Below are 21,285 nucleotides of genomic sequence, written 5' to 3' on the forward strand. Positions count from 1 at the left end.
AGACAGATATGGGACCTACAAATTGCGGACCCCCCCCCTAACATATCTTGTAGGTAAGAAATCAAGGCGATGAAATTCAAAATTGAAGCTTAAAATTTATATTTCTTTCTGAAATGATGTGAAAGCAGAGCTGAGTGTCATTGTGCGGCTTACTTTCACATGCCTTTGCCTCACCTAATTCTATAGTCTATATAGAGAAGGTCCATTTCTCCAACTGCAGGTGGGTCAAAGTTAAATAATCACAACCATTAAATTTATGTACATTTGGTGGACCAATCTTGCATAAGAATTAATAACAACGACAGTCACTAGCATCCAAGTTTCTACACGGTGTGGACCTTTGTCACCCAAAATGTGAGACAGATATACCATGATCCCAACAGTCCCAGGTTGACAATTAAGTGCACTGTCAAATATAACTACCATCACTGACAACCTTATTGCATATCTTTATCTTTTTCTTAATGAGACTCGGAAAGGAAACTGCAATAACCCACACACTAATGGACAACTCAATTCTGAGACTGGGAGTACAACTACAACATGCCTACAGTATCCAAAAGTTGGATAGTGCTAACACATAACAAAGTATAATCTTGACCAAAATATATTTTAAATATCACTGGCGTAAGGAAATCAACTTCACTTAGCATATTATTTTGAACCTTGCATGTGTTTTTGGGCCAAGCTCACACATGCAGACCCTTTGTGAAATCAAATTTTTAGCGGCCTAGATCAGTGAAGAATATTGTCTCCGCATTTATTTGAGAAAGTTTGGCTGCATTTAGTTTCAAACTGTACCTAACTTTCCTACCCTGCTAAGTCTACGAGCTTTATGCCCCCAATAAAGAATTTCAATTGGGTATGTTATTAGTCTAATACAAATAAGCAAATTTGAAGTTCGGGGGAAGTTTTAACTTCCAAATAAACTCAGGAAGAATCCATTAACACAAATCAAGGAAAATAGTAATAATATCAAGACACAAATTCTGGTATGCGTCTAAAATGCATTTACAGCTGCTGAAACTAGAGATACATGAGCAGAAAGAAAGAAAATAAAAAGAAGATACAAAGCTCTTTCTCAACAGAGAAAAGATACAATTAATATGTATAAGAAATGAAGGGTTGCACTTAAAGCTTGAGAGACAAGTCAAGCTTCTGCAACTCCTCTTGTTTAGTCTTCAAATGCGTAATACTATCCAACCAGTAGCCACCATACCCCTCTGGTACCATCCTTGGAGAAAACTTCCCTAACAGTGGGATGCCACCAGCCAAGGATGATTCAGTTTCTGCTCCAACGTGAAGATTCATAGGCCTCCTCTGCCACCCATTTTGGGAATGAGAACGTGGCAAACCAAAAAAGGGTGTTTTATAAGAGGGTTTGTTGATCATAGAATGAGCCTGAATTCCTAGTGACCTGTTATAGGAGCCATGCAAGGGAAGAGAAGCCATGCTGGAGTACCTATGAGCAAAATCTATTGAAACTGAAGCACCAGCTTTGTGTCCTCTTTTTGCCAAAGTTCTTTCACGCTTATGTGCATTCTGGTGTCCACCAAGTGCCTGAGAACTATAGAACTTTCTTTGGCAGTAGTTGCATGAGAATATCCGGGGCTCCAATTCATCACCTTGTCCATGACTAGATTCTGAAGAGTTCATGGATAAGTTTGTATCGATGCAGTTGATGAGATTCAGTTCTGGCTTTGATTCATCACTTGAATCTGTATCAGGGGTACTTAGATCAAGTAGAAGGTGGGGATCAGACTCACGGGGGTGTTTTTTGTCATCCCTCTTCTCCTTTTGGATATCCATGGAAGGTACTGGCTTTGAACATGGTGGTGGAGTTTCTGAAAATGGGATGTTCAGATTTTCGGATGGACTTGGCTCTGACAATAGAAGCTCCATATGGGAAGAAGTTTGCGACGGTTTGCCTCCTATTGGTGATAAAAATTTGGTTTAACTAGAAGAAAGATGGAATTTATAAATGGTGTAAGAACAATAAATGCTGCGTGTTATGTGTGGAAGTAGCTAGTAGGCACCACTATTTTACAGTTACAATGTCTTAATATAGCAAGACCTAAAAAACAAGACATCCATTTGTGCTAAGTGAGAGAGAGAGAGAGTCATGTCTTTTGATTGGAACATATGAGGAACACCCATGTACAACTTTTGCTTGCGCATATCCCATTGGCTTTTTTTTTCTCTAACTTTTGTTTGTCTTCCCACTTGTCTTGTTTCGGTTTATTCATGTCCATAGTTTATGACAGGTTAAACAAATCCAAGGTGAGATCAGTGGCTTGCTTTTGAAATTCAGAATAATTAATGCAAAAAGTGCGCTGTTCAAAATTTCTTAATCCAGTTGGTGGATTTGCTGTATCTATACAGAAACTCTTCTATCTTTGTCCTGTTTAATAATTTGTTTATCTCATGATCAGAAATTGAATTGTCCACGTTGTCCCAAAAATTGTTTCTTTTATTCTTTTCATGTCTCATTTTCATTGTATGATTTACAGTTTACACCACTTCAATCATTGTATAAAAATAAGTCCAATTGTTGTACGTAGGTTGGTCCGACTCAAGACTTACTCTACAAGGCAAGTGCTTTTATCATCCTATTTTTTATTCATGCATTATCTATAATCAACTACATTCTGATACTTTATATTTTTTTTGTAACCATTTCAGAACAAAACTAACGTAAGCTACAGACTCACGCTTAATCATCATATAAGTTGCTATTGAAATTTTGTAACCTTTAGAAGTCCCGTGTTACAGTGCTTTTCCTTCTGGATATCTCATTGTTGATATGACATCATAAATATACGAAGTGAAGGTCACTAGTATTATCAGGGGCAAAACTTTCTACCATGTCATAGTTGAGTACGTACGGGTCCTTTATAGTGTTTCTTCCTTAACACATAATTGAAGCCTATTCTAGGAATTTCAAAAAGCAGTTTGATGTCCTTTCATCGACTAGAAAAGCATGAAATGAAAAATTCCCATCTAGAGCCAGCCAACCCCAACTTTCTTCATTAAAGGCTCCATCTATCATTCATGTTCTTTATTATATTACCATTATGCTTTTTCTGTCCCACATCACATGTAGCACGATTCCACACAGCAAGATAATTTCCAAAACACCCTCCTCTTTATAAAGTTGAATTATTGTTTTTCTTTCAAGTGCAATTGTTTGCATAAAGACTGTGTTAACTAGATTAGGTGATAGAGTTGAATCTTCTATGGAAAATGTTAGGTAAGTTTCCATAATTTTAAAGCTAAACTATTGTAGCTTTTGTATCCTAACTCATGCTTCACTAGTCTAGGCACAAATATCAGGCAATAGTCAATCTTTAATCATCTCCCAGTGCTAATCATCCAATAATGCTAACATTTTCCTTTCCGCTCGTAACCTCATTTGATTGTCACAACAACCAATACAAAGTGTGACAGGTGGCAGGGTTGGCATTGAATTACGTTGTCTGTGATACCTATCAAGAAATTCTTTAACATTTGATGGATAAGTAATAACTTCTGAGATTGTTTTATCACTTCTGCTTGCGCTCATGTTGGCTTGGGATCAAATCTTTGACAAAATAGAATAGTGACAAGAAATTAGAGAGCATCTTTTGTGTCTGCCTCAAACAGGAAAAGCATCAAGGGTATCACGCAGTTAGAAATACGAAAACATGAATGGACAACCCACTACAATTTTTTCTTACATACAAAAATCTAAGATATCTAGTAGAATATAAATTGCATACTCAAAGGTACTTTACATGTTCAAAGAATTTGAAGAGGTCAAAATGCAGATATTTCAATCCTATTTATTGTCATAAACATAAAGTTACACTTTAATTATGTCTATGAAATTACTAGTTTCCACATGGGGATTGGGACATGATTAATGCACCGAGCTTTTTCTCTTTTAACAGACTTGAGAGTTACGAATGACTTTAGCTTTGTAATTTCTCTTCTTCTGACCTAATGCTTCATATGAAAGGATGTAAAATAAAAATACTATGCTCTGATAGGTCAAACTCGCACAATAATATCAAATAAGTCGAACTTTATGAGTGTTGCTGTTGAACATAAGGATACTGACATCATCCAATTAAGCAGACAAGTTGGTAGGTGAAGACTTTAGTTTTTTCAAACTCTATATTAACTATAGACACCTAATTTAAATCTTGTACATATATGTGCCAGGCCAACTGATTGCTATGTATCAAATAAAATTCCTTCAACCAATTCCTAGCGTTCATTAAGCCACGATTAATTGTATCTTGATTCTTTAGTTGATCATGTCTCTTTTATTAAAACATTAGAGATGTAATTAAAAATCATTCACATATATGTTTCTGCCTAACAGCTTAAATTGGAGTTCTTTTTTCTGAATCAAATTAATGTCTAATAAGCATGTATATGTATGCTTGTATGTCCATGTTAGACTTGAGCTTCGGTTAAGATTTAACTGGATATGTATTTTAATTTCATACGTTGAAGGATTTGATCTATAATATACAGATATGATTCCTCTCCCATTTAACTATTAGCTAGCTTGTTAAAAGGGGGAAAAAAGGTTAGGTCATGACTAATTGAATCTCTATACACTCCCAAGTATTCAGTTGCACCATCGTTATATCTCATTATCTAAACTACAGAATCACAGATACAAAGGCACGATCAGTTGAGTAAAAATAGTAAGGAAAACAACATTGAGGACTTTTAAATGTATTCTATATGCAATGTATTCACTACTTTCTGCAATTCACTCTATATCTAACAAGCTGCATTGAGCATGAATTAAGAAAATTGACTCTTATCAGTAACAATAAAAAAAAATGGATTGAATAAACGGGATGAAACTCCCAACAGAAGAAGAAAGTGAATCTGCATAAATGATTTCACATTAATGAAAAGATGTTCAAGGTGGCTATCAAGTAAAGAATCTAAAAATTAAATCTAAACATCCCAAGCAGTTTGTGTAGGATTTGAGTCACTCCAACCATACTTGTCGGCAGAACAAGTATTTTTGTCGTGTTGTTCAGGCAGAAGCCCTTAAGATTGAGACATGTTGCCTATTAATAGATGCAGAGCTTGGTGTGAATATGACCAACCATTGAAATGTCATGTCGTATGAATCTACTGTCCAAAAATCAGTCTAATCCAATGGTAAACAAATCTCAATTGCAATTCAAAAAATGTTGTGTGGTGATATGCAAACTGAACAATGAAATGTTCTTTCTTCTATTCTTGATGTATTTTGTTGTTATTTTCTCTTAAAATGAATAACTCTCTAACCTAATTTGACTTTTTTCACTTGGTTAAGTGAAATATAATGGGCTTACACAATTTGGACCTATTCTTCACATAGGAAGGGAGCCCAAAATTCAACAAATTTTTCTCTTACAATTATGTGGAGATAACCGCCAAACTAGTTATATTATTAAAATCAACACCTTTTCTTTTCATTGACTAAAACCTTTCACCACTGATCTAGCTTTATATGTGGAGTTACTTTCATGTTTCACCTTATAAATCAAAAGTGTGATTATCATTTAATTGTTCATAGTTGTTGAGATTTCCGTTGACATTAGTTTCTGTCTTTGTTATAAATCAATTTTATTATGTCAACAGATTCAAACACAGCAAGTATACCGGCCGTTCAAGTAGTAAATTTAAATCGTATCCACAGGAACTAGTAGGTAAAATAAGCATTTAATGACTATTTGTGACTAAAGAATAATTCCAATTTTTCATAGATTGTCATGCAATTCAAATAAAAGTTATGACTATTGGAATTTCAAACCTATGATATAATTAGTGTGTGTGTGGAAGGGATAAGAAATGGTATTGTGATTTTGTAAGATTGTGGGGTTAGATATCACCGAATTTCACACTAATGAATCTTTGTTCTCTTGTTACATTCATTACTTAGTCAACACATAAGCTTACTCAAACCTAATCCCTTAGAGCAAGAGCCTAGGTGCAGATAATAAATATCAATTCCTTAAGTATCTAATATATACACTTGCATTACGGGTTAGGATTTAAGACCACTAATGGGCCAAGCTCCATTCCTAGATACATTTCTCACTAGGTATTTGTTTCAAAGCTAGTTCAAAATGCTATTTTCCAATACCCAATGGACTCTATATCAAGCAAAGGAGAATCAATCCAAAACAAGCATTAAGAATAGAAACATACACAACAATGAATGAAACAACATATATATATCATTAATAAAGTGAAGATTACAAAAGAGTTTCGTTGGTTACATCTAACCCCACAAAACAATGGGTAAAACCACTCAAAACAATGAAGGTAAAACAAAAATAGAGATGGAAGAGAGATGGAAGAACCGAAAGAAAGACCCACACACGAACGGTCCCAAGCACCGGGAATCCCTTCCACAGCTCCTAGAAATCGCCCAATGTGTGAATGAGGGAAAAATCTTCGAAGACTTGATCAAATACGAGCTACTGGGTGAGTCAGGTTAGGGTTACCACGCCCGGCGCATTATGGTTTGCGCTTGGCGTAGGGCCTTCCAGAGAGTTTAGAAACTCTTTGTCTCAAGACACGCCCGGCGCAATTACTCTCAAGCCGGGCGCAATGTCTTCTAGAGAGCTTAGGTTGCTCTCTGTCTCGAGCATGCCCGACGCATCTACTCTTGCGCCCGACGCATCTACTCTGTCTCGAGAGTGTGGCTCTCTATTTTGTTCAAGCCCGGCACGGGAAATCTTGAGCCCGGCGCAAGTACTCTTCTCCTGCTCCTTAGCTCCTTTAATTTCCAATTCAATGGGTCTTCAACTTCAACTCTTCACTCAATACCTGCACAAAAAATGAGGTGTATCAGGGTATAGTTAGATGAGTTTTGGGTTAGCTATATCTGAACAAAAATTGAATCAAAAAGAGAACAATTATATTGCAAGAGTGCATGGAATGAGTGGAATTGTTCAATAAGATTTATCTAAAAAGAAGCATAATTGAGACTTAACAATAGTATCCAACCACTTTTGTTTGTCTTCACTTTTTATAGCATCTCCAAAGCACTCATGTTCTCCGTCATCTATCAAGATCACATACTCATCATAAGAGTGCCTTATAGACAATTGTCTCTGTTTAGTAGACCTCCAGAGTTGGATTGACAGTGGTTCAGGTGCAACACCAAGACTTTCATCTGTGACATCTCATGTTCCTTTTCATCATCATCAATAGGAACATCTACCTTATCTCCAAATCATTGTTCACCAACATAGTTATGTTGTTCACTATTTTGAAGATCAACATCCAGATTATGAATAGGCAACCAAACTAGATTAACATCAGCCATGCCACTATCTCCCTTAGGCCTTAGGTGTAGACTTCTTCACCTTATCAATGTCTTAAATGGTTTGATCTTCCATGAACTTCACATCATGGCTTCTTACAAGTATCTTCTTGATAGGATCATAGAATCTGTAACCAAATTCATCCTCACCATAGTGAATGAAGATACATCGACTTGTTTAAGCATCCAACTTGAATCTCTCATCCTTTGGAATATGCACAAATGCCTTGCAACCAAAAACTCTCACGTGATCATACTTGACATTTTTGTCAAACCAAATTTTATTTGGCACCTCATTGTTCAAAGCAACAACAGAACTGAGAATGATAACATGCACCGTCATACGCATTTGACAAGTAAACTAATTGTAAAAAGGACAAAAGTCCAATATCAAATTTACAGGGACTTAAGTTTATAATTGTTTAATTTTTGGTACTACACAGATGAATAAGAGCAATTTAAAGTTGTTTAGAATGAAATACGAAAATTTATAGAAAAGCATGTAACAAAGCAATAAAGAATTTAAATTTATATATTGATATAAGCGATCATAGATTGATTTTACTAACGTTTCTCATGTAAATCCTTCTCAATTTTCATTCAACGTTGTAATTATACAATTATTTTGACAATCCACAATTATATTTAAATCAAAATTTCTTAGGCAAGAAATTCTAGATTGTTTAAAAGAAATCACAATTCCTTAGTAATCTTTTGTTAAACAATCATGCATTAAGGTCAAGGATCAAAAAGTCGATTGATAAGGTTTATCCCAATTCCTCAATAATAAATGTTATAGGTGTAGATTGTAATTCTAAAAGGGTTTTCCAACCTCGTTTAAAATTATAAAATCATGCATTAGCCAAAACACACATTAAGCATAAAGTAAAAGCGATTAATTGAATAAAAACAATATATTCAAATGAGAACAAAAAAGATTACATGAATATAGCAACTACATCGATCTTCAACAGTAAAGGAATTAATCACTCATGATTAAGGATTACACAATAGAAGAAGGACTTTTGAGCATCTGTGATTACAAGAGTAACCTCACAAGAATACTCTCTAGAATTGTGTTTAAAAGTAAGAATGGATAAAAATGGGATAAGAATCGCTTCAGAGGCCTCCTAGAAATCTTATTTTTATAATATATTCTATTGGACTTTTAGGTCAAATATGTTTTCTTAGAGCGTCCATGTGAATCACTCTAAGCGAGTGTATGCATACTCCAGTGGTGTTCTCTATTTTAGCTCACTCAGAGTGCTTAAGTGGCTGTTTTAAGCAAGTTGGTGTGATCTTTTAGGGGTGTTCTTAGTTGTTGTTTGCTTCAAGTGATGATTTGATCACTATAAGCAAATTTTTAATTATTTAATTATTAGGTATCTTTAATATTTTTCTTTGTTGAGATATAACATAGGAGAAAATAATTTGGAAGTTACAAATCTCATAGGAAAACCATAGCTCTAAACAACATAAAAGACTGTTTTACGCAAGATTAAAAATTGAAATTAACTCTTGACTAAGTGTTTTGTGATTAAAAACAAAATTTATAAGCATAGAATATATTAATAATTGTCTAAATTGAATAAAATATGTATACATCTTTGGCGATTATCACACTGTCATGTACAATGTTTCACCCTAAAAATGTTTGGGTAACTTAGTCTCAGAGAGCATACATCTCACTCTCTCAATCAATGTCTTGTTCATCCTCTCCACTAAATTTAGTTGAGGAGTTTTAAGAGGAGTTTTCTAATGTGTGTCGCAACCCGAAAATTTCCGATCTCGCGACCTATGGTTTAGACATCCTTTTAAATATCTCATCAATTAAAGAATGCCCGGACACCAGACTTATCCTTAATCAATGATTTTGAAAATAGGTTCATGGAGTCGCCACCAATGTTTTACTCAAAATATTGGAAAAAGAAAAGGTTTTTTTAAGGTCTAGTAATGGCCTTGATAACCAGAATTGGATTCGGGGTTCGATTACGTGTAGAGAAGGTATTAAGCACTCCTACAACGCCCTAAATTGGTACCCTATGATGAAATTAACACGATAAGAATTAATAAATTAAATATTGAATCCCCTTTATTAATGTTTATTTACATGCTTAAAATATAAATTAAGCGATTAACCCTAAAATATCTACATTATGACGTTTAATTTATTATAACAAAAAAAAGATAAAGATGAGAAATAAAAGAAAGAGAAGAAGATTGACTGAAATACATCTTGAACGAGCTTTATTGAATCTTCAAATATGGAGAAGGTGCTTTGTGGCGACCTTTCACACTACAGTATGTCTCATAGATCTCAAGAAATACAATAGGAGGGAGAGAGAAAATAGAGATGCGACACAAATCTCAAGAAATACAATAGAAGGGAGAGATAGAGAATTTTCATGCTCAAATGAGTCTTATTCGAAATTTCTCTGGCCACCTGGCGAACTGTGCTCGAGACTTCTATTTATAGGAATCAGAAGGGGGCCAGAACGGCCCGTTCCGGATTCAGAATGGCCCGTTCTGGGCTAGTCGTTATGTGCTAATTACGCGCCCTGGAATGACCCGTTCTGAAACTGGAACGGCTCGTTCCAGAGTGAAAATTAATACAAATTTGCCCTTTCCAGAATGGCCCGTTCCGAATTTGACTTGTTTGGAACGGCCCGTTCTAGCATTGGAACGACCCGTTCCAGCCTAGGACTTTTTAGGTGTTTTAGTCATGTTGGAACGGCCCATTCTGATATTGGAACGGCCCGTTCCGATTTTGGAACAGCCCGTTCCGGGGTTGGAAATGGCCCGTTCCGATCCTGGAACAGCCCGTTCCGGGCTACTAAAATCACCTTATTTGGCCTTTAGGCCTTTTGATGTCCTGTCTTGTTGTTTGCCTGTTTTGGGAGCTCCTTTCCTTCATAACGGAGGTCCATTTCCTTGTTTGTGTGTCCCCGGACGAAATTGAGTGTCTACAATGTGTAATACCATGGTGCCTATAGTAGACATCAAATAGTCCATAATACTCACCACCATTGTTAGTATGAATGCACTTCAACTTTCTGTCTGACTACCTCTCAACTAAGGCATGAAACTCTTTGAACTTCTCCAACACTTGATCTTTTGTCTTCAAAGCAAAGACCTATAGTTTCTTGGAATAGTCATCAATAAAGGTGACAAGATAAAGTGCACCACCAAAATATTTTACCTTCAAAGGATCACAAACATCAAAATGCTCTAATCCAAGCAACTCAGATTTTCCAAAAGAAGGATGCTTCTTGAAGGATACTCTAGTTTTTTTACCAACTATGCAATGAGAACATTTTCCCAACTTTGCATTCTTCAATCCCTGAAGCACATATTTTTTTATTAAACAATTCAACTCCTTCTCACTAATATAATCAAGCTTTCGGTACCACAAATAAGCCTTCATATACACAACATTCACACTGTCTTTAACAATCAAAGCTTTTGTTCGGTAAAGATTATAAATTTTCTCCCCTTTGGCCACAATCAAGTTACCTTTAGTGAGTTTCCACTTTCCAAAATCAAAGTGATTATCATAACCACCATCATCAAGCACCTGCACATAGACATGACAATCTAACCCGCCCGAACCCGTCCCGATTTGGATGGGGAAAACCCGTGTTTATCGGGTTTGGGTTTTCCCCGATTGATAAAATCGGGGGCGGGGGCGGGGACGGGGATGTTAATACCCACCCCGCCCCCGCCCGACTTAATAATATAATTAAAAAATTATTTTTATATATATATAAACTAAAATTAGAAATATTTATATGTAAAAATTTATATTATTTTACTTTTCTTTTATTTTTTAAAATTGTTCATATTTATTTATAAAAAAAAAAAGAGAAAAATAGGAGCAGGGGCGGGGGTAGGGCGGGAAAACCTGAACCCCGCCGGGGGCGCCCCGCCCCCGCCTTGGCCTTGCCCCATTACCATGGCTACCTGCACATAAATTAAATTAAAACAAACATCTGGAGCATGTTTAACTCCTCTAAGCAATAATTGCATCTCCATGTTGATTTGCAAGAAAACATCACGAACACCAATCACCTTAGACAAGTCATCACTACCCATCCTCAATACTCCAAAATCACATGGAGTATAAGATGTGAAGAACTCCTTCTTAGTTGTAACATTCATTGTAACATCATTATCTATTATCCACATGCTCTCATTAAATACATCATAATCGTGGAGAAAAACAAGATCATCATTGATAACAATAGTAACACAATCACCATCATCATGATCTCTCTCTCTCTTTACTAACCTTTTTTATCTTTATTCTTTTTCTTCCACAATAAACAATTCCTCTGTATATATCCTGTTTTGTGACAAAAGTGATACTCCACATTCTTGTATCAAGACTTGGACTTGCTCCTACTTTTGTCTCTACCACCCTTCTATTCTTTCTTTTGGCTTCTCCCCTTGTTTTCAATAACAAGCACCTTTGAATGAGATAAAGTACCTTATGTCTTCCTTTTCATCTCCTCATTAAGCACACCACTCTTTGTCATTTGCAAAGAAACATTACCATTAGAGGCAACACTAATCATGGAAACTCGAAAAGTCTCCCACAAATCAGGTAGAAAATTTAATAAGAATAGTCCTAATAATTCATCAAATTTTATACCCATTTTGGATAGTTGATCAAAATACCCTTGAAATTCACTCAATTGATCTGTAATGGGAGTCCCTTTCTTGTACTTCAACTCCATAAAGTTCTTCTGTAAGTATAATTTATTAGTCTCTAATTTAGAAGCATATAAGGACCCATGTTTATCCTATAGGGTTCTTGCATGTGTCTCATTGGCAATAAAATTGTAGACATTATCATTAACAAATTGTCTTGTAAACCTACTTGTATGTTGATGCTCAAAATCACATTCTTCATAAGAAGATGCAAATTCTTCACAAATAGTAAGTCCTTCATCTTGTCCTTCCACAAGTGATGATTTGTTTCACTCAAAGAAATCATTTTCGTGTATACATCTATCATTCAAGCAAGCCAAACAACCTCGTAACCAAAGAGCTCTAGTGCCACTCTGATGGGAAAAACTTAATACAATAACAACTCAATAAAATTGAGCAATAACGCAATAGAAATTAAATTCCCCTACTTGCAAGAATCAACGAGGAGCACCAATAAAATAGAACAAAAATAAATAATTCAAGCGCATAAGAAACACAAAGATTTGTAAAGTGAAAAACCTTTCAATGTAAAGGCAAAAATATAAATGATACCACTATTGGGTGGAGAAGCTTTTGTTGAGCACGGAGGGAGTTACCACACATATACACATGTCTCCACATTGGTGAGATATTGTCCGCTTTAGGACTAAGCCCTCACAGTTTTACTTTTGGACATCACTCAAAAGACCTCTTAATCAATGGAGACAATTGTGTGTATATAAACACATGTTCATCCTCTTGTTTGAATGATGTGGGACTTTGCTTGCATCCCAACAGTTTTATATAAGGGAGCATCCATACAATGGGTAGTGAGTAAATGAATTTGATATCACATATCAACTAAAAACTTTAAGACATTAAATAGGTGAATCTTTCTCACTTATATATTACTCAACATATTTAACTTTAACGGGTGTGAAACTCACTTTATACTTAAACTCCAATACTAACATTTATGCTTAAAAGTACCACAATATCCAAATCCATGAAATTATACAATTTTATTTTAAACGGTAGACCATCCAAATCCATGAAATGCATTATTAATTTGCACCTAATCTTGTGGGTGCATGGATTCTTTGTACCTCTGGTTACTCTACCTTCTGGTTGTTTTTCGCCCTCAGTTCTAGATTGGATTATAACTAGTGCAGATTAACTGATGGGTACACTCTTACAGAAGGTAATAGCAATCAGAAACTTCCTGAAGATAATGTCAACTAAATAATTCGGTAGACAAAACTTTAACTTGAAGTTTTTGGTGGGAAAAAACGAGATCAGAAGTTAAAAATATATATGATCGTTGAAATAAAATAATAATAGGGATCAGAGGATTACCTATACTAGATCAGCAGAATTTTTCCTCTCCAATCCAATGTAATTACAAGTTTCCGACCAATATGAGGTTTGTTTTTGTGTAACGAAAGAACATCTTTCGTGCTGCAACTACGGTGAAGTTACTGTGAACTCATTTGCTGAGTCTTACAAATGTCACATGAGACCAAAGAAGTTAACAATTTTGCTCTTTAATATTGTAATCTTTAAGAATTTAAAAATAAGATCTGCTGCAAGTGTGAATATAAATTCTTACTTGACATGAGAATGGGTAAGTTAAGCAACGTATATCCTCCTCTTATCCTATTAACAGGTGATATCAGTGCACTACAATTGTCTCACAGCATGTATGGAGAATTGGGAATGTGAATTACATATAAGTGAGAAGACCCTCTCCAATCTCAACACTAAAATTGTCTCACAGTTTTTAAAGATTGTTACTTGTATGAGCAATGATTCTATACCGTGACGAAAATATTTTGAAATGCCTCAACTCATTTGCAAAAACCTCCAACTTTTTTCTAGGCTTCATGATCAAGAAGTCATGATTCAATCTATTGTTAATTCTTTCAAGTCAATCATATCGAAGTGTTGTTTTAATGGTAAAACCATTCTCCATCATACTGAAAAGTAAAACTCGCAAAAAAAAAAAAAAGTATTTTTAGAATAGTATAGAATTTCAAAATTAAGAGATTTTTTTTAACGTATACCTATTTTTTAACAAAGTTGTTTGAGGAAGGTCAGGATTGAATATAATATTAGTCATAGCTAATACAGTTTCAATAACTGCATCCCCTGAAAAATTAAATTAGGATCGTAAACTTTTAAAAATAGATGAAACATAATTTGAAAAGTATATTAATATATAAATTAGTGATATGTTTCTAAAAGAAATGTTGAAATTAGGACTAACCAAACAAAAAGGAACCATATGGCAATATCTTTGTACATTGAATTGCCAAAATATGCATGTAACCACTTCACTGTGTCAGCATATTGATCACATAAAGCACATTCAAATTCGCCCCTACATAAATAAATATATTTAGTTAATAAAATTAAACTTTATATCATACATCAAAAGGATGAGTAAAATCCAAATTATAATAAAATAATGGTTAAAAACATTTAGATACATACATGCACATGTGATCATTTAATTGCAAGAAAATCTTTTTCACATTTCTATACCATTCTTGATATAATTCCTCTCAGTTGATGTTGCAGTAACAAATCCAACAACGTCTATAAATATTTCATGTGATCACATGAGAAAGTTGTTAGCAGATAAGATTAAGAAAATAAGATTATAAAGATAATATCATTTAATAACTTTATTATAAAATCTTACCTATTGAATAAGTTGGATTGTTTTTCAAATCCAAAACATCTTTAAATGACACTGGAGTTAGCCCAATTATTGTCAACTTTTCATATTGAATCCATGTCACGATAGAATATATAGTCAAAATCAATCTATAGTCATGGTTAGTCATTCGATATACACCGGAATTACTCACAACATTGACAGTTTGGGAAGTATAAACTCCTCCATCTTCTATTGATAAACCAAGCAAGTTGAATACATCCTCTCTGATTGAGGCTTGAATTTAATGTCCTGTCAAAGATAATCAAAATAAAAATTCTTAATACATTATTTGACTAATTTAGGGTCCCAAGATATATACGATGCAAATTCTGGTACAATTTTTTTAATTCTAAAATTTCATCTACACATCATTTAGTATATTATAGATATTGCATAATTATTTAAGTAGTTAAGGCTTATTTATTTTTAGATTTTGATGAAAGGAACTAATTAGTATATTAAAAAAATGAAAGAATATGAAATTAAATAAAATTATATGATTCTGAATTAGAAATTAATATGGTATGAAATGAAAAATGAAAAAAAATGATAAAAAATTCAGCTGAGAATCAATTGTAAAATACCAATTTGTGTTTTGAAGAAAGATGGTTAATAAAGATATTGAGGAAGGTGATTATGGTAATAAAAGTGAGAAAAGAGAGAGGGAAGGAGAATGGAGTCAGAGTCAGACCCATGGTTGGGATTGGACAAGGCTTATCACGTGCTGATGTGTCTCTCCCTCACCTTCCTCTTTTACGCCCTCGCTTCTCTCACTCCATACCGCCGCCACGCCATTTCGATCGGATCTCTACTTTCTCTCCTCGCCGGCGCCGCCAAAGAGGCCGCCGATCACCTCGGCTACTTCCGCTCTTCCGGCGCTTCCCTCAGAGACGCCCTTGCCGACCTCCTTGGCGTCGTCATCGCCTCCTTCACTCTTTCTCTTCTCCGATGCTCTTTCCGTGCTCCTCATCTCCGCGCTCTCCAACTGTAAACCATATCTTTAACGTTCTATTTTCTCTCTAAACTCTCCGACCAGAGGTGTATCATTTTCCATTTAGTTAGAATTAGAACAGTTCTTTTTATTCATGCTTCTCCCTGTGTTTTTGTGGGATAAAATTGTTAATGGCTTATTTTTCAAGGATTTCTCTATTTGGATATGAACTTGGTTATATTCACCGACCAATCAGTCTTTTCTTTGTTGTTCTTTTACTTTTATCTTTTACTGCCTCCGGTCCTTTTTATAAGAAATAAATTATAGGGTAAGTTGTTTCTTATAAAAAAAAAGACAGAAGTGGCAAATGAAAAGAGGAAATAAAGGAATATTATTGTATTTTTATGTACCAAACAGCACCCATTTATGCCAGAATACGTTTAGATACATCATACACTGCAACACACGTTTTACATATCTAACATTTGCACGAACCAAACTATTCTCACTATTGCTTGCTTTCTACATTATTTATAATTATCATTTAAGAGCATAATCATCCTATCATGTTCCATTGTCTAAGTTGGAGCCTTAGATGGTCTGTTGACTGATGACAATGGGGACAAGTCACCTTCTGAAGCTGATTGAAGCCTTTGCCTTGGCGTCATCATCTTCTTCAGGCAGCTTGACTGCAGTGTAGGTTCCTGCCCCACCTAAAGCACCAAGTATGGGAGCTACCAGATAGACCCATATGGCTTTGTAGTTGTTTGCAGCTACAGCAGGACCTAGTGTTCTTACTGGGTTCATTGAGCCCCCTGATACTGGCCTGCAATACAAGGTTAAGCATATTTAGCCAAACTCAAATTTCTTTAGGATCCATTTTAGATAACTCTACCTTGTATTGTAATTTGTTGAAAATAGCTTTTGAGGCAGTTGCAGTTTCTTATCAAGGTGAGCCTAAGGAAATTGGATGAAAGCTAACATGAAGGAATGGAGTGAAATTTAATTGGCATTTCTTTCTTTTTTTCTTTGTGCACCCCATATGGGTTAGAATACGGCCATATATTTTCTTCAGAAATTAATCATAAAAATGAGTTTGTTCCTAAAGTGAAAAATAAGAGGCGTATTCATCCTATGATTTTAGTGGCTGAAATAACCATATACTCCATTATTATAATAATAAATATACTCTTTTATGTTCATTTTAGAGGAGCCTTTTGCATTTCCCCTTTCGTCTTTTTTTCTCTACTAGTGTAGCTGAAATCAAAGCCAGTGTAGAGACGGGCGAACTTCTTTACGATCCATTTCTGAATTTCCAAACGGAGTATAACATTCGGAAGAGCACATCTTGCATGCCAAGGGTATTTCAGCTTGTGCGAAAATCACACGAAAAAGAGAAAAGAATAAGAAAACGATACTTAAAAAAGTGTTTGTTTCAAGTTATTTTTGGGGCGGGGAGAGAAGAATTTTAAGAATATCTACGATGGTGCACTTAAAGAAAAGGTTTTTAACTCATATTTTAGCAAGTGCCCTTACCGTTAGGGCTTAGGAGCCTTAGTAGCCTCCTTCAATGGTGATCCTAAAGGAAAGAGATCTTTTAATGAATCCTCTCTTTTAAATTTCTACGCCTTCGGAGGATAAGCAAAATATAAAAGTGGAGACGTTTGGGCTCCCTTACTTTCTCTCTTCTCTTCTTTAAAATTTTAAAATAAAAAAAGTTGGTAAAAACTCTTTTCCCTTTTTCTTTTATCTATTTTCTTTTAATATTAAATATATTTTTAGTTTATGTAAAGTAAAATAAGTGATTTTTTATTTTGATCTATGTAAAAAAAATTCTTTATTTTTTATCTTTTTAATTAAAATTGAAAATGATGTTTTAATGCTTAGTATTATGTGGTCAATGTTTACTAATTTTGTATTTATAATATGGTAAGTGATCATTCATGGTGACATATACAAAAGTATTTATGCGACACTTCTAAATTATTTTATAAATTCTTCATGTAAATATTATTTATCTACTTTAAAATGAGAAATAGAGATAAAAATGGTAGTTATAGATTTTTAAAAAAATAAAAATCAAATATAAATATTTTATAAAGATCAAAATCAAATTTTATTATTTTTTAAGGAACCAAAAGCAATTGTTCTAAACTTAGTAAGATGAAAAATAAAGAAATTTTTTTGTAGAATTAAAAATATATTTAAGTTATTGTATAAACTTCAAACATATTATTTAATAATATAGCAAGTTTGTTCAATTTATTTTAGAAACATAATTGTGCGTTTTTAAAGCTTGCTAAGGGGAAAAAATTGTAAATACGATATTATTTGTCAAGAACTAAGGTACACTAAACATGCTATGAACCTCCAAATTAATTTTCAAAATCGCATGTGTTAATCACTTTAGTTTCCCCTTTTTTTTTTCTGAAATTCTCTTTTTTTTTTCATTTAGTGAAAAGTCATTCACTAACGAGAAAAAAAAAAGTACTAAGATGAATGTCACTTACAATTACAATTTCAGGACTAATTAAGATTTATATTTTAATAATATAATATGAAGTGATCGTAGTTACGCGTAAATAACCAAAACAAATTATTAAAAAAAATATATTGTTTTGGGGTAACCCGTGAGTAGTGAGTAGGGACATACATACCCTGCTATGAGTATATTTAGCATCACAGTTGCTCCCACCGCGATTCCCGCCAGTTCTCCCACCTGCATATCCATAACATAACCAATTATTCATCGATCACCGACTTCCTTCAATCTTCATGCTGCACATGGACTCCAAAAATTCTTCATATTATACACATCAATTGCTTTATAGCCATATCCATAACCATTTATTATGTTTAGGGTAGATCTATCAATTCATGATATGTAAAACTTTTGACAACCAAAAAGTTAATTTAAAAAAAATGCAAAAAATATTATTTTAGTCTTTAAAATTTTACGAACCATGAATTTTACAAGACAAAAAATTCATTATTTCCTGTTATATTAATTGTTAAACAGGAACAGATGGAAGGAAGAACAAGATAAGTTCCAGCTCCAGACTTTATAAAAAAAAAAATGTTTATCTTATAATATACTATTAAATTTGATTTATTAGATCTGTTCTAGATTGTTGAATAAGGGTGTTATTTTTTATCAAAGTGAGATTATTGTCTGGTGCAACTAGCAAGATTCCAAATCCTTAAAACGCGGAAAAAGAGCAATATTTTGTCACTGCAAAACATATTAGCTTGACTATGGTGGCATGTGGATTAGTGGCACAAAAGTCAAAACAGCAGACATATCTTTTCCTTTGACTCACATGCCAATGCCAATAATTAATATTTTCTGGAATTGTCGTCCATATCGTATGGCACCGCCCCTCCCAGCTTGGGTTCATTTTTAGTTTTACTACTCACTTTCATTCATTACATTATTGTTTTCTTTTCCCGAATAACAAATATTAGTTTTCCTTTAATTTTGTTTGACATGGGATAGAGCAATATATGTGGAAACCTGAAAATTGATAAATTAGTGTATGGTTTGCAATTATGCAATATATAATTGAAAATAAAATTAAGAAGAGTGAATCAAGTATGAGTATGAGGTGAGGTAGTGTTTGTGTGATGTGAATTAGACATATATAATAAAATGAAAAGGAGAGAAAATAGTCACAGCTCTGGTGTCGGTGGCAACTGCAGTGACAACGAACATGAGATTGAAGGCAATAATGAACTCCAAAGCAAAAGCTTGGGCATATCCTCCGGAAGGAACGGTAACTCCTCCACTCATGAAAGGGTGGTAAACTGCCTTAAGAGCAAATGCGGCACATATAGAAGCCAAAACCTGTGCACCAATGTACATAGGAACCTGCGACGCAATTAATAACATTAACATGACATAAGAATTAAGAACAATTATTGTACTACGTAGCAACAACTAATGAAATGAAAGACGACGCACGTGCTTCCAAGGGAAGTGCTTCAATGCGGCAAAGGAAATGGTGACGGCGGGGTTGAGATGAGCGCCGGAGATGTGGCCGGTGGCAAGGATGACGATCATGACGGCGAGGCCGGTGGTGGCGGCGCATCCGATGAGGGTCTCGGAGCCGTTTGTCTTTTGGTTGACGATGGCAGCGGCGGTGCCGGCGAACATGAGAATGAAGGTTCCGATGAACTCTGCTCCAACTTTCCTTGCGAGAGGGACTGGCGGAGGGGCTGGCAGCGAGCATGAGACTGCGGGTAAGCCTCCATCTTCTAGGCTCCATTCCTCCACGCTGAAGCACCTGCAACTCTTGAGAAGTGACTTGTTGCTCTTATTCCTACCACTGCCATTGTTGAAGCCTCCAAAAAGAGGTGCACCAGGAGTGCCTGGCGTTGCAGGTGTTGATGGGATTTCCTCGTTATTCTCCATTCTCGTTATTCAGATTGCTTCTCTATTAATTCTATCTATCTATCTCTCTCATCACACCGGTACCTACTGCCACCTCCTATATATATTCACCTACTCACCTTCTCACTCAATTTACTTCTCAAAATTTATTCCACACATTCAAATTAATAAATATACCACTTTCTCATCTTATTTAACTAAAATAGTTGTCTTTTTTTAATAAACACATTACTTTTTATGTTTGTCAAAATAAAATAATTTTTAATATTTTTTATTATTAATTAAAATTCCTTAGAAATACTACTAAATATGTAGTATATATGAATTTGTTTTAAGACAAGTGTTATTAACACACTCTCTAATATATTTTTCTAAACAATAATTTTTAATAAATTTTAATTAATTAGAGAGAATATTTATAAATTAAAAAAAGTATGTAAAATATATATTATTAATATTACTCATTACATTAAATATTTGGAGACTAATTTTTTAAGTCCCTAATTAAATCTAACTCAAATAAAATTATCTTATTCAAAAGATACTTGCATTTATATATAAAATCATTACAAATTTTGATGAATCTAACTTCTTAATTAATATTTTTTACCTTAATTTTAGAATTTTTGAAGAATTTTAATCAAAGTGTGCTTGAGACAGCACTTGCTCTCATCACATTAATTAGGTGTAAAGATGGTTGACTTACAGAATCACATAGGGCTGAGCAAACTAGTGGATGAAAGTGCTAGGCATCACATTAATTAATGGATGGTGGGACACTGCGGGTGGGGAGATTAATTATATATGTTAAATGTTGGCATCAATCAGTAATGTTTGCTAGCTTTTGTGGTATAATTCTCGCAATGTTCTTAAGCTTATTTATGTTTGCCATGGTTTTGAGGCTCACATTTGCTATTATCCCTACCAATTGATAATGGGTTTAATTTCCCCCTCTCCATCATATGTTGTTTTCCAAATTTTCCCTTTCCTTCTTCGCGGGCCATCTCTATCTTTATAGTGAAATTATTGTATGTTCATCCAGCACCATATGTGGATACTCTACGAGGAATATGTACTCAAAAAACTTTTTTTATCAACTCTTTCTTTTAAATCACAAACCTCGGGTATATATGCCATTCTAAAAATTGCCGCCCAAGACTATATATGAATATGCGATGGTCCAATCATACAATAAATTCTCTTTCTTTATCGCATCTTTCATAGCT

The 21,285-nt window shown here is 34.4% G+C and overlaps 3 protein-coding genes across 3 annotated transcripts; 1 reads left to right on the forward strand and 2 right to left on the reverse strand.

The window, feature by feature from the left end:
- Positions 1–944: 944 nt before the first annotated feature.
- LOC109789774 (zinc finger protein 1) lies at positions 945–2,260 on the reverse strand. The gene has a single exon (XM_020348806.3). It carries the CDS (start codon positions 1,900–1,902, stop codon positions 1,132–1,134), a length of 771 nt encoding a protein of 256 aa, XP_020204395.1. The 5' UTR covers positions 1,903–2,260; the 3' UTR covers positions 945–1,131.
- A 13,120-nt stretch (positions 2,261–15,380) lies between these two features.
- Positions 15,381–15,822, forward strand: LOC109812689 (uncharacterized). Its single transcript, XM_083066052.1, has one exon. The coding sequence runs from the start codon at positions 15,412–15,414 to the stop codon at positions 15,727–15,729; it is 318 nt and encodes a 105-aa protein (XP_082922178.1). The 5' UTR covers positions 15,381–15,411; the 3' UTR covers positions 15,730–15,822.
- Positions 15,823–16,037: 215 nt separating this feature from the next.
- On the reverse strand, positions 16,038–20,190 carry LOC109812657 (aquaporin NIP6-1). Its single transcript, XM_020376663.3, has 4 exons — positions 19,631–20,190; positions 19,343–19,537; positions 18,327–18,388; positions 16,038–16,495 (listed from the first exon to the last, which is right to left on the reverse strand). Exons 1-4 carry the CDS (start codon positions 20,078–20,080, stop codon positions 16,297–16,299), a joined length of 906 nt encoding a protein of 301 aa, XP_020232252.1. The 5' UTR covers positions 20,081–20,190; the 3' UTR covers positions 16,038–16,296.
- Between the last annotated feature and the right edge of the window lie 1,095 nt (positions 20,191–21,285).

The sequence above is a fragment of the Cajanus cajan genome, chromosome 10, assembly GCF_000230855.2.
Source record: "Cajanus cajan strain Asha chromosome 10, NIPB_CcT2T_4, whole genome shotgun sequence".
Lineage (NCBI taxonomy): Eukaryota > Viridiplantae > Streptophyta > Magnoliopsida > Fabales > Fabaceae > Cajanus > Cajanus cajan.

Coding starts and splice junctions, on each gene's coding strand:
- LOC109789774 (XM_020348806.3), bottom strand. CDS start 1,902: ATGGAGCTTCTATTGTCAGAGCCAAGTCCATCCGAAAATCTGAACATC.
- LOC109812689 (XM_083066052.1), top strand. CDS start 15,412: ATGGAGTCAGAGTCAGACCCATGGTTGGGATTGGACAAGGCTTATCAC.
- LOC109812657 (XM_020376663.3), bottom strand. CDS start 20,080: ATGGAGAATAACGAGGAAATCCCATCAACACCTGCAACGCCAGGCACT. Junction 18,389..19,342: donor TTGCCACCGACACCAGAGCT/GTGACTATTTTC, acceptor ATGGATATGCAG/GTGGGAGAACTGGCGGGAAT. Junction 16,496..18,326: donor CTAAATATACTCATAGCAGG/GTATGTATGTCC, acceptor CTTGTATTGCAG/GCCAGTATCAGGGGGCTCAA.